The following is a 12,855-nucleotide window of genomic DNA, read 5'->3' on the forward strand; positions in this document are numbered from 1 at the left end:
AAACTTATTTCTTTTCAAACCAGCCATAATTTGACAAAGGCCTGGCTCTTTTTCTGTTGTCTGCTGACAGATCCTCTTGTCTGATTTCACCTTTAGTTCTCCCCTGTGGTGGATGCTCTCATGGGTCCGGGGGGGGACCCTTCCTGGCAATGTGTGCTTACCAGCCTCCTGAGGCTCAGCCCTACCAGGCATGCAGGATGTGCCATCTTCTTCTGCTGGTCTTTGCCTCTTCTCCCCTCCATGGATTACCTCTGCTATGGAGGACACCAGTAGACCTGGTCCTGGCCTGTCCATGTGCTGCCAGCCTTTCATTCTGGTGTCCCAGCTCTCCATTGCACTGTGTTATTTGCTTCATCAGTCTGTCTCCAAACATCCATATATTTCTTTCCTCCCCAGTATCCTCTTCCTTGCTCATGTAAATACAGGGAGAAGTTACTTTTATGAAAGGCTCCCATCTGCCTGTGGAGATGCTGCAACATTTCCAGTCTTCAGACTGTTCAGCTGTTAAAATAAAATCATTTTACTGCCCTGCCCAAAAGAAGTGTGCTATCACCTTGAAAAACAGAGTGAATTTGTCACATCCTACCTAAGGAATGCTTCTTCAGTTGGACACTGAAGTGATCTTATAGGTCCTTTCCAATCTATCTGATTCTATGATTTTTCTGGAAGATGATGTGCTTCAGCATGGACAGCTGAAAAGATCAGGCTATGTGCCATCATCTGCCTTTATATAAAATCATAAGAGAGAGAATACCTTAAACTTGAAATATTTTAATATTTTCTAGATCTGACGAAGAGCTGTAAATAAAGAACATTTTCAGACAAAAAAATGCAGCGGATAACTTCAGTGACTGACATACAGTATCATCTGGTTTCAAATACTTAAGCTGAACAGAAATTTCAAAATAATATGTGAAGATGGGAGCTTTGAAAATTGAATTTTGCAACTTGAATTGATCCTATTTCTTCTTCCATTTTTCCCCACCCCCAGAATAAGGAGACACTTCAGCTGGGTACAAAACCATCAGTCCCCTTTGAGAATTTCTTCCAGGTCTTGTAACATAGCTTCAGATCTTAAATAATTTTAAAAATTTTAACAATCTGATTTGAGAAATAAGCCCAACCCAATCTGAGTGATTGTAGTTCTTGGCGGTACTTGTGTTGGTAACTGTGTGTTCTGTGTGTTATATTTTCAGGTACTCCTTTGTCGTAGCTATGGGATACCTCACATTGTGCCACATAAGCCGAATATACATATTTCATTATGGTATTCTCACTACAGATTTTTCCGGGTGAGTGAGTCCGCAAACTGGCTCCTGTGTCAGTCAGTATTAGTTGATTTCAGTAAGTTGTAAGAATAATTTTTATGTTATCTGTGGAGCACCTGTGATTTTGTTTCCCTTAAGTTTTTTTTCTGAGGCTTTTGTTGTGATCTTTGGTCTTTTGTTGTGATCTTTGGGCTTTTGTTGGGGTTTGTTTTGTTTTGGGTTTGGGTGGTTTTTTTTTTGTTTGTTTGTTTGGTTGGTTGGTTGGTTGGTTGGTTTTTTCTTTGTTGTTTTGGTTTTTTTTTAAGGAATAAGCACTGTATGATTTTTGCACTGACTCATTGTTTCTGCTGTTTTCTTGCTAGAAGCTGTGTAGCTGGGAAGGTAGAGCTTAGTTAGCTAGCTCTGATTTATCTTGAAGCCCCAGCTGGGAAGGTGTTTCCCAGCCCAGGCACTCCGGGGTGTGAGGGCAGGACTTGGGCAGGGGTGAGATGATGATGGAGCTGGGTGAGCAACCCAGGCAGAGAGACAAGAGATCAGCTTGGGTTGTCAATACTGGTTCTCTCATGGCTGCTGCTTAAATAGCACAACTTTTCATATGCTGTAATATGTGTGAAACAGTTTTCATACATACTGTTATCTCTGATTTCACTCAGAGAAGCAATAGAGGATGCTTTGCAAAGGTAGAGACAGCTAACCCTATGTGCTTTGTTTGTGAGAGGAAGGTATGCTTTTGCATTATTTTAAACCAGCGTGCTAATCTGTATTCCACTTGTTTAATTGAATATCTGAAGACAGAGTAGTTAGTAACATACCGTGAAAAATTTCTGTAATCTCGCACAGTAAGTTTTACACTCCTCTTCCAAGTCTCTTTCCTCTTACAGGCACAGAGTAGGAGAATGAAGATTTTGCTGTCTTTGTGCATGCGCCTCTCTCTTTGAGATGGTGGGTTTCAGCATTTAATTAAACTTCAGGGAGTAGAGGGGAAGTTTTTCTCAAAGTTTTTTTTTATTAAGTAGGCTGCAGTTATGTTAAAAGAAATTTAGCTCTGTAATTTTTTCTGCAGTTCTTTTAATACACAAAAACAAGTCCTCAAAGAGCATGACATACTAAGAAACCTATAAATGGGATTAGAATGCTGTAGCTCAGTGTGTGTAAGAGACAGAGACAGAGAAATGTGAGAGATCATGTTTTTCTGAATACTGCGTTCAGAAATTCACTGTGAGGCATATTAGCTCACTCTACATTTAATAAAGATCCAGCTGAGACTGGGGGTGAAAAAAGAGGAATGGTGGTTGTTTGTTATAGACTAGGTAGTGTTAAGTAGTAAACAAGTGGAAAATGTACTATGGATATGAGCTGCACCTTTGTGGTGTATTTTAAAAACTAAGAATAAATAAAAACACTGTAGTGGTATCAATAAAAACTTGCAATCCAAAGTGTTGAAACCCAGATCACTCTCATAAGTCTGTCTCAAAACCTGTTTTCTTCAGCTGTAAGTATGTGCCCACTGAAGCTTTTTGCACGTTCTTGTACAGATGTGATGACCCAGAGAGACAAAATATACTCTCTGGACACAGTTTTACCATGTATGAGCAGCAACTGAACCTCCTCTTGCTCATTCTTCCATATTTGATGGTTTCTCATCTGTTGCATGTGGTAACAGGGAATCATTAGGAAAGAGCCTGGCTGGGAGGATGGCATTAAAGTTTTCCCTCAGGGTTTCAGAAATGAGTGAGATAGAACCATGGAGCTGTGCCCATCTCCCTCTGGTCTCCCACCATTTTGGGTGAACATGGCTGGGGATACATATTGAGAAGGCAAGACACTGGATTCAGGGGGATCTTTAAGATGCAACAAAAAGCCCATCATCTGCTGACTTGTGTTTGAGGTTTCAGTACCCCATGAGTCTGGTGAAATCTGGTTGCAAGGAGGAAGTTTTAATCCACATCAAATAGGCACAAAACCAGTTCTGTTGCCATCAGCTTTCCAATGTCATTTCCCTGAAGTGACAAGCCAGATGATCAGCAGCATTGCTGAAAACCAGCACCCCTCATTTGCTCTCTTGACCTGCCTTGAGCACTTAGAAACTTGCACGTGTAACCCGTTTGAAGTGTGCTTGCAAATATGTTTTTGGGGCCTTTCTAATAATGTAATAGTTGGTTGTGCTTTGTTTGGAGCCCTCCTGTTTTGAGAACAGAGCTTGTAAAATGCAGGTAGAGATGGAGAGAGCAAGGCAACTTTTGAGTCATATGTTAAGCAAACTGGAAAATGAAAGACCAAGCTGTGGCACATCACTTCCAGATTATGAAATAAGAAATAAAGGACTTCATAACTGCTGGTTACTAGTGAGTTCTTAACACCTGCAAAGGGAAGGTTTGGTCACCCACAGTCAGAACTGTATTTAAGCTGCTTCCGGCTATTTCTTGATTTAAGAGTTTTTCACCTATTGCATAGTGCTTAAGGAAAAACTCATAATTTTTTTTAACTACTGCCAGGCTTTAAGGAAAACAATTTCCAGCTTGCTGCACTGCAATTTTAATTGCTTAAAAAAATATGTATATATTTTATCAAATTTCTTTCAGTTATATTATTTCTCAAATAAGTGGTGATATAATTTAGGAATTTTGTCTCTACTACTTCCTCAAAAATCCTATTCATTTTTGAATACTAATTGTACAGTAACTGAATCCTGTGCTTCCCCCTTAATACAAATTAATTTTTAAGAGAAACATGCATGTTTTATTTTTCTTGGTTTGCCATGACATTTGTACATTGTACCTGGAAAAATTAAATCCTAACTCTTTCTCTCCCTTATTTCTTCTTCTTTATGCTAAGAGGATTATGCTGGTAAGTTGCCTGCCTATATGATTTTATAAAAACAGTAATAATATCATACGGTTTGTGTTTTTTTCCCTTTGTATCACTGGCTCAGATTGAGTATAGTGATATGATAGCTTTAAGGAAAATTAGTTTAAAATAAGGAATCTTGATTTTGATTTTTGGAAAGTAGTAATACATAGGGTTTCAGTTCTAGCAAGCTTCATAAACAAATGCCAGATGCATATGATCATCCAGATAAAATTCAGAACGTATGGAACTTGTGTTTCGATCCTTTGCTTGATTAGGGCCATAGAGCTTTTTAGTTTCCTCTGAATTCTTGTAGTATCTGAACAAAATTTCCTAATATTGCAGGTTATTCAGTGAAATGTCAGAGAATGTTCGTGCATATGGGAGTTTCTTTCATTTATGAGTAGTGGCTGAGAAAGCTGGGGTTGTTTAGCGTGGAGAACAGGAGGGGGCCTTACTGTTCTCTACAACTGCTTGAAAAGGGGTTGTAGCAAGGCTGGGGCAAGTCACTTCTCCCATATAACTAGTGACAGAACAAGAGGATGGCCCCAGGTTATGCCAGGAGAGGTTTAGATTGGATTTCAGGAAAAGTTTCTTCATGGAAAATGTTTCCAAGCATTAGAATAGGCTGCCCAGGGAAGTGGTGGAGTCAGCATCCCTGGAAGCGTTGAAAAAAGATGCCATTTTGGCACTTGGGGATGTGGTTTAGTGGTGAAGATGGCAGTGCTGGGTTAACAGTTGGACTCAATGATCCCAGAGGTCTTTTCTAGTCTTAATGATTCTATGATTCCTGCTGCTATTCCTTACCGAAGAGAAACTCAGTTTGTGAAGATCACCACACACGCTGGCACAGTATTCAATCTTCTGTTGGTCTTAGAGAGACCATTGCTGAAGTATCTGGGAGACTTGAGCAGTTTTCCTCCCCACATGTCTCAAATCTATAGCTCTTACACAAGTGCTTTGGTGGCAATCACTCTCCAGACACCCTGGAGAGTGTTTGCCCTATGCCAAATGCAGAGCAGCAGCAGCATTCTCAGCAAACTGCCTAGAAAGGGATGATTGTTGAGAGAGCCCTCTCAAAAAGCCATATATATAAGCAGATGCTTCAGTAACAAGTGTCACTTCAGGCAGTGGACTTTTGCTGGGTGGTTAGTAATTTTTTGCTGTTCTTTTCCACTCTCAGTGGCTTTTAGTTTCAACCCCAAAGGAAGGAATAAAACTACAGCAGCCGTTTTTCACAAATACATTTGCTGATGAAAGCAAAGGTAGATGTACTCTGTTACCATGTTAAAACACAGAGCAGAAATGTTGCCTGGTCCTGCATGTTCAGTTGGTTATTATTTTATGTTCTTGTCTTCTAAATGTATGACATGCAGTGCATTGCTGCAGTGTCTGTTCCAGCAGTGCTGGGTAACCTTGGTGTGCAGCTGGTCCCCAGAGGCAGTGCAGCAGCGCAGGTGCAGGGTGAGTAAGGGGGGATCAGTCTGTTTTCCATGCCTGTTTGCTGCTTTGCTGCTTGGCTGGGTGCTTGTCCACTGGAAACAGCCCTGAGATCACTTGCCATTGGATACACAGGAGCCCTGCAAGAGCTGCAGTGTGGGAGCTAGAGAGAATTCAAGCAGGCAATCATTACTAGAGAACTCCACACAGCTAGTACATCCCTAAACACTTCTCCAGAAATAAACACTCTTTAAAGTCAAATGCTTCTACCATGAAGACTTAAGAAATACTGCTTGGGAGCTTTCACACACACACACACACACACACACACACACACACACTGCTTTGGAGGTGGCAGGTGTGTTTAGTGAAGTGTTTTTCCTCAGATGTACTTCAGTACTTCTTCCTTTTACTGTTGAAAGCAAAAGTAAGAGCTCACTGCCAGCTTGGCCATCCCCTTGTCAGCAGTGGTTACTGTCCCAGCAGGGTGTGACTGTGTGAACTTCTTGTCATGGCTTCAGTGCTGCAGAGGTAACCCTGAAATAAATGTTTGCTGTTTTGGAGTCTTGTCTGCTATGATCCTTTTGACTCCACCTCCTCTCTTAGTGAAATCAGGTCAGTGGAAACTATTTCTAGCAAGCGTGTGCCAGACTTCTCCATGGGATTACCTAAGGTCAAGCAGACTGTGCTTGGAAAATGTCTTTTCTCTCGTAAGCATCAAAGCTTGCTCAGTGCAGAAGCCAGCCATCACATCTGTGATGTGGTGAGGACCCCCACAGCAGTCTACAAACAAAACGTCTTTACTTCCACTGGCATGTGCTTCTGGCAAATTTATTGTGTTGGGGCAATACATATTAACTGATATGTTTTCATTTGGAAGATTTATTTAGGGAAGTAAACCCCTCTATTGAGCATTCTCTGTAAACAGTTGTATTTTAGTCTTGTGTTATTTTTCAGTTCAAGGCATCTAATGTGAGGTAAACAAAAACCCAAAACTGTCTTTACCTTATGTTAGATGCCTTGAAAAATGAAATTGTCCCTTGGTCAATTTCTAGATATTTTTATTATTATTTTTTTAAATTAAAATTGGCCACTATTGTTTGTGTGTAGGAGGTACTGTGCAGCTACAATTTAAGATTAAACTCATAGCTGGTATATAAAACATGGGAAGGGAAAATACATGGGAAGGGAGGGGAAATCACACCACATATAAATCAGGTTCTGTGTTTCTGTGGAAGTTTGTAACTGTAGTGCTTAATAGGACAGGTGGAGAGGGTATGGAATCACCACTCAGCATGTGGCTGCAAAGCAATCGGTAGGTGTTCAAATGTGATGAATTGCAAATTGTTTAGGCTTCTAAATATGTTTTATTTCAAATGCTTCCTTTCTAGGGATAAGTCTTTGTGCTTCTGTAGGTGCAAGTGTGGTAGATAAATTTTCTTTTTAAATTCAACTTAATTGATCCCTTCCAAAAACCTGTGCATCGCAAAATTTGGGAGTAAGATAAGGGATTGGGAGTTTTATAGTTTTGTTAACTTCCCTTCTTATTTTTAGCACTATTGAATTTTTGCAGTAGAGTCTAAGGGTTAAAATAGAATCATGTTTGAAACAGTTGACTATATGTGATATGGTGCTGTATTTAATGTAGTAACTTACTCAATGTTTTATTGCTGTTTAAAGTTACAGCTTGCCTGTCAGGCTGAACAGAAATGGCAATTGAGTACTCTGGTATTTCAATTTTAATAATCAAAACTCGCATGCTTAGGAATTTATGATTCTTCCCTCCCCCCTCCCAACTCTTAAGGGAGAGTTCCAGTAATGTCATTATTTTGTTGTGCTCTGCCTTTTACTGCAGCAAAGACACGGTCCTCCTTAGATCAAGTCAGTGGGGAATGGTGGGCAGGAGAAGAGGAGGGAGGACGATGCTCCTTGTTCACCAGAACATTGCTTACCCTCTGTGTGAAGTGTTGATTCATACCTGACACTGATCTCGTGAAAGATTTAGTGTGTGTCATCCCACTGTCACTCTACAGCAGGTTTCCACATTCCTGAGCAGGGTAGAGAAGAGATCACAGAATCATTTAGGTTGAAAAAGACTTCTGAGATCGTCAAGTACAATTTATGACCGATCATTACCATGTCAACTAGACCATGGCACTGAGTGCCACATCCAGTCTTCCCTAAAGACCTCCAGGGACAGTGACTCCACCACTTCTCTGGGAAGTCCATTCCAATGTCTAATCACTCCTCTGTGAAAAATTTCCTTGGATGTGTAACCTAAACCTCCATCATTGGACTTGTGCTTCAGACCCTTCCCCAGTTCCATTGCTCCTCTTTGGACATGCTGCAGCCCCTCAGTGTCCTCAGAACTGAACTGTATGCACGATTGGAGGTGTGGCTCATCCACGCCAAGTACAGGGTGCCCTGGTCCTGCTGGCCATATAATTCCTGATATGGACCAGGATGTCATTGGCCATCTGGGCATACACTGACTCATGTTCAGCTGGCTGTTGACCAGCAACCCCCAGGTCCTTTTCTCCTGGGCTATTTTCCAGCCACTCTGGAAAGTATGTATGACATAATACGATGATGTCAGGAGGGAGAGCAGGAGGTATCTAGTGAACTTCATGGTCCTCCTTCCCACTTGCCTTGTCAGACATGTCACTTTTGTACTGCCTTGTCTCCTCTGGAGCTGGGATTTAAGGGAGACAGACTTTCCATCTTTTCTGATTAAAGTACAGGAAAGGCTGACTTGTTCTGTTGGCTTACCGTGTGCCATCAATGAGGCAACGAATTCCTAATATAGACGAGGAGAACCTCTCTCCTCTGTGTTTATATGTAGTATGACTTCAGTGCACGCTTTACTCCTGCTGCCCTTGGATTGTTTGCATTTTGGTTCTCTCTGGTTTTCCATGGTGGCCTTGTCTAAGATGAGTGTATAAATTTAGACACTTGAAGTCATATGGTTTTTGGATCAGAGCCTGAGGTTTAAAGTTACCCACTTCAATATTGGTGTGAAGTGCTTGCTGCAAGAAACATATGCAACAAATTGAAGCAATTTGAAACAAGTGTTAATGTTCCCCCATAAAGCTAAAAAGGTCAAACACTGACAAAATAAAAATTTGTGTTTATTACAGTAAAAGTACTTGGTTCAGTGAAAGCCTCTGTCTCTCCTAAGGATTAAAAAAATCTGCCTTTTCATATGCTTAAAGGATTAGGATTTATGTATCTTTGAAAGCAAAGCTAAATTTTGTCTGGGAAAATCTACTTTGAGAAACAGGATGTTGAAGATAATGGTAAAACCAGCTTATAAATCACTTTTCTTGAAAGATTAATTGGAATAAAGTTTAGAATGAATGTTTGACAATCTTGCTGGAAGGTGAAAAGTCATTGTTGAATTTGTCCATTCCTTAGCTACTATCCATGGTCTAGATAACCCAAGAAAAGCTGCTGTACAAACCCCTCTGTTACAATTGTATTCAAGTTCTGTGTATATTTCAGCCTATTCTGCGTTTTTTGAGCAAACTTTTTTTTTTTTTTTAATTGACTTTTCAAGTAGAAACTTCTGAAAGGATAAGTAATTGATTGATATTGCATATTCTGGTTTTGGGTAGAAAATGCAAATTACCCATGCAGAATTACTTGTGGACTCTTGAAAAAGATCACCCATATTGGGTGTTAAAAAAGAAAAAAACACTTAGAATGAAAGAATGTCTTTTGCCAGTATTTGTACATTTACTATGCTCGGCCTATGAATTATCTTGAGAATCTGTTTGATTTATATTAGTGGGAAAATCAGATTGTAAATCTTAGCCATTGGATTCACATTTGATTGTAACCAGTAGGTCAATTTAGTTGAGGATGATCCAGAATGTCTTGAAAATCTCTCAAGAACATAAGTATTTTACTGTTATTTTAGACAGAGACATCACTGAATGCAAGTTCCACTTTTTTTCTTTACCGTGAGAAATCTGTGGGACAAACACAGTGCTTGAACTGAAAAGAAACCCTTCAACTTTTTTTAAAATTGTATTCTAGAAAATATATTACAATAGTTAAAATGAACAGCTGTAATGTTTGGCGTAATGATCTGTCTTTTAGAAAAGTTCCATATAATGATCAAACTGTGTAAATAAATAAATGTGTATGAACTTGAGTTTTCATTTCCAGGTTGAAGGCATCATTTGTGTTCAAACAGAAACCTCCATCTGGTTAATGTTGTTAATTTATTCTCAAATGGAGAAACAACCCATTGTATTAATCCTCAGTGAAGACAGATCTCTTTTGTGGGACTGGTTTTACACGCAGTCATCACAACTAATGCTTTTAAAATAGTGGCATATCCTTATCACCTATTCCCCTCTCATGGCTTTTGTGGTTGTGAGAGATCTGGGCACTGTGTGCTGGTGTCCCCAGTGGCAGAGAGATGGGGAGAAGCAGTGTGAGTGGGTGCTCATCCTTTGCTTTGTCTGCCTTCCAGTTTGCAGATGTTCAGTGCCAGGTTTTGTGTTTTGGGCGCCACAGCCGATAGAGGAAGCGATCAGTTGTCCCCACAGTTTTACTCCCATCTTTCCTCTTACCTTCCTCTAAATGCTCTTGGCTGTGTCCTTTATCCCTGTGGGAACCAGCTTCTGATGTCACCAAGCTGAGTTTAGTCTTTTCCCCATTCCTTAGCTGCAGCAGCTCACATTTGCCTTCAGTGCCAAGAAGCACTGTGAAGCTGGATACAGGAAGTATGAGTGGCCCTACTGGGAACAGTGGCTATTTCTATGCTGCATGTTTAGTTGGCACCAAAGCTGATGGGTGGCTGCAAGCCTGGCTCAGGTACAACCTGCTCCTGTTTCCAGGGGCTCCAGATCCCACATGCTCATACACTCCCAGCTGGATGGTGTATCTTGTACAGGCTGTTCACAACGCAGATGTGTGGCCAAGATGCAAGTGGGAAACTGCTGTGCTGACAGCTCTTCTGGTATTTGCACACAGTCCTAATTGACAGAGCTATTCATGTGGGGAAATAAGCATCTGTATCTGCAGAGTCAACATTTTTTTAGGGCACTGAGGAGACAGACAATAGGAAAGTAACAAACAGTAAGAAGAGCCAGAGTTGGGTTACAGCAGCACTGCCGTATTCTAGTGTTGCATTGTATGGGGCTTCAGTTTGGTCTTTGCCTGAAAGGAAGCTCAGTGGGCTGCAGAAGCTGGTATTTCCTGGTGGTGTGATTTCCTCTGAACTACAATTTGCACTGCTGCACGATAGGGAGACATAAAATAAGGCTTTGTGTGCACTTAGCAATTAAAAATTCCAGTGCAAGTTACTGCGGGGTTGTTTTGAACCCAGGCAATTGTCTTATGCCTGAGTGCCTCCTTCAGCTTTAATTGGATGTTTTCCACTTGTTGCTAATACAGTTATGCCTTTTAAAGGCATAAAGGCATTCAGTGAGAAAGTTGGGAATAATTTGTATTACAAGACATGTAACTGTTGTTTCTGTCTTTGTTGTAGTCCGCTGATGATAATTACACAGAAGATCACAACACTTGCATGCCAGCTACATGATGGTAAGAAAAGGAATCTCTTCCCATGTCCTGAAGACAGCCTTTTTATTCCAGTGCATTCTATGGTTGATTTATGGAGAGAATGAATGTAGTTCAGTGAGTTGTTTCAAATGAAGAAGAAAAACGCTTTGTGGAGGAAAATGAGAAACTTAAAGTTTTGATCAATCTTTAGGATCAAACTATCTTTTCAGTATCAGAGACAACTCTTTTCCCCTTTGAATATTCTACTTCCTTGGGGCCCAATTTGGATTATAACTAGTACCAGTATCTCCTGTTTAGATGCCACAGTGCATCTCCATTAAGTTCTCTGATGCTGTTACTGATTCTCAGAAGTCAAGAGTTGTGTTTTATACAGTCATTAATGTTAATTTAGCAAAAAATATGCCAGCACTGATATATTCAGTGGTAATATACTCCTTGAGTTGCGAGAGATAGAACTCAGTTGCTTTTCCCCAGTGCAGAGAGAAGCACAGTTGCAAGCAAAATAACATTGTCTTCAGTCTTGTGCTGTGCTGTGACAAAGAGCACTATTATTTCCCAGTAAAACGCCTGTGTCTAGTACAGTGCAAAGGCTATAAATGTCAGTTGTCATCAGTAGCATTAATGCTTGTGCTTACTGATGCTGCAGTGTAAATTTCTGATGGTCTGAGGCCCACTACCTTACAAGTTGGGGGTGACTGGATGAGTGCCTTGCTATACAGTTGTGAGCAAGGATTTAGGCGATGGACACATGGGGGTCTGGCATTGTTTGCAAGCCAGGTTCGCACAAGCAAATGTAATGCTTTTAGCTGGCTATAATAGGTACAGCTGGAAGCTTGGCTAATTGACCATGTTGCTGGCATTCATGTTGCTGAGGCTTATCTGCTTCTGGAAGTTGACTCAGCTCAGGTATTGCTGCAATTCCACAGCAATGTGCAGCCAAGGTACACACCTAGGATGTCGAAGGTGAATGAACAGACAGAAAGGAAAAAGAAAAGAGCAGAGGCAGGAGGGTTTTAAATAGACCAGAAATCCTACAGATTAATGATGGTAGAAAAAGCTCATTACACTGCAAACATCCATATACAGAGCAGTTGATCAAACGAAGGCAGCTTGCAGTTCAAGCATCAGTGACAAATTTGTATTTGTAAAAATTTAATGCAACAAATGTCTATTTGTAAAAATTTAACACAGCTGTCTGTAAATGGAAACAGACAAATAAAATACCCTGTCCTTTAAGTAATTAAGTGCTAATTGTGCTAATTGTTTTTCGGAAATTCAGGCCCTCCCAGTATTTACAAATTGAAACAGTGGAGAGAGAATGGAAATGAGCAGCTTATCATGGGTCCTGCGTGTGTATTGGTAATTATGGCCAGTATGTTTAGAACAGCAGTGTCAATTGGTGCCAAGCCCCTGTTCTTTTGGGGCTGTGGACATGGACTTCACATCAAGTGCGTGACTCACCCCGTGTAGTCCTGCTGAAGCCAGTGGGATTCGCTGCAGGATGTGCAGCTAAAGCTTTAGGGTGGAGGTTTTGAGGTATGTGAATAAGCAGCATCTCTTTACCACTGGCTGTGACACAATATTTTTCCATCATTTTCCTGGGACACTGAGTCTGTGCACTACCTCTGCCCCCCAAAGGTCTTGTGCACTCAACAGGAGGTCACCCTTCCAGTCTGGACCTTGTACAATTCCAGGTTATTACTGATGTGTATGTTTAGGCTGGCTCCAGCAGCAGGCAGCTGGGCTGCTCGTTCACACCAGTGGA

General features: G+C 40.8%; 1 protein-coding gene across 1 annotated transcript in view; it reads left to right on the top strand.

Annotated features, from left to right (window-relative positions):
• Nucleotides 1–12,855, top strand: part of MBOAT1 (membrane bound O-acyltransferase domain containing 1) — a 54,146-nt gene that overhangs the window by 25,533 nt on the left and 15,758 nt on the right. The window contains exons 4-5 of the mRNA XM_062498738.1: nucleotides 1,197–1,292; nucleotides 11,056–11,111. Of these exons, the coding sequence (XP_062354722.1) occupies nucleotides 1,197–1,292; nucleotides 11,056–11,111 (152 nt within the window). The remainder of the gene's footprint in view (nucleotides 1–1,196; nucleotides 1,293–11,055; nucleotides 11,112–12,855) is intronic.

This window comes from Cinclus cinclus, chromosome 1 (assembly GCF_963662255.1).
Source record: "Cinclus cinclus chromosome 1, bCinCin1.1, whole genome shotgun sequence".
In the NCBI taxonomy this organism is placed as follows: Eukaryota; Metazoa; Chordata; class Aves; order Passeriformes; family Cinclidae; genus Cinclus; species Cinclus cinclus.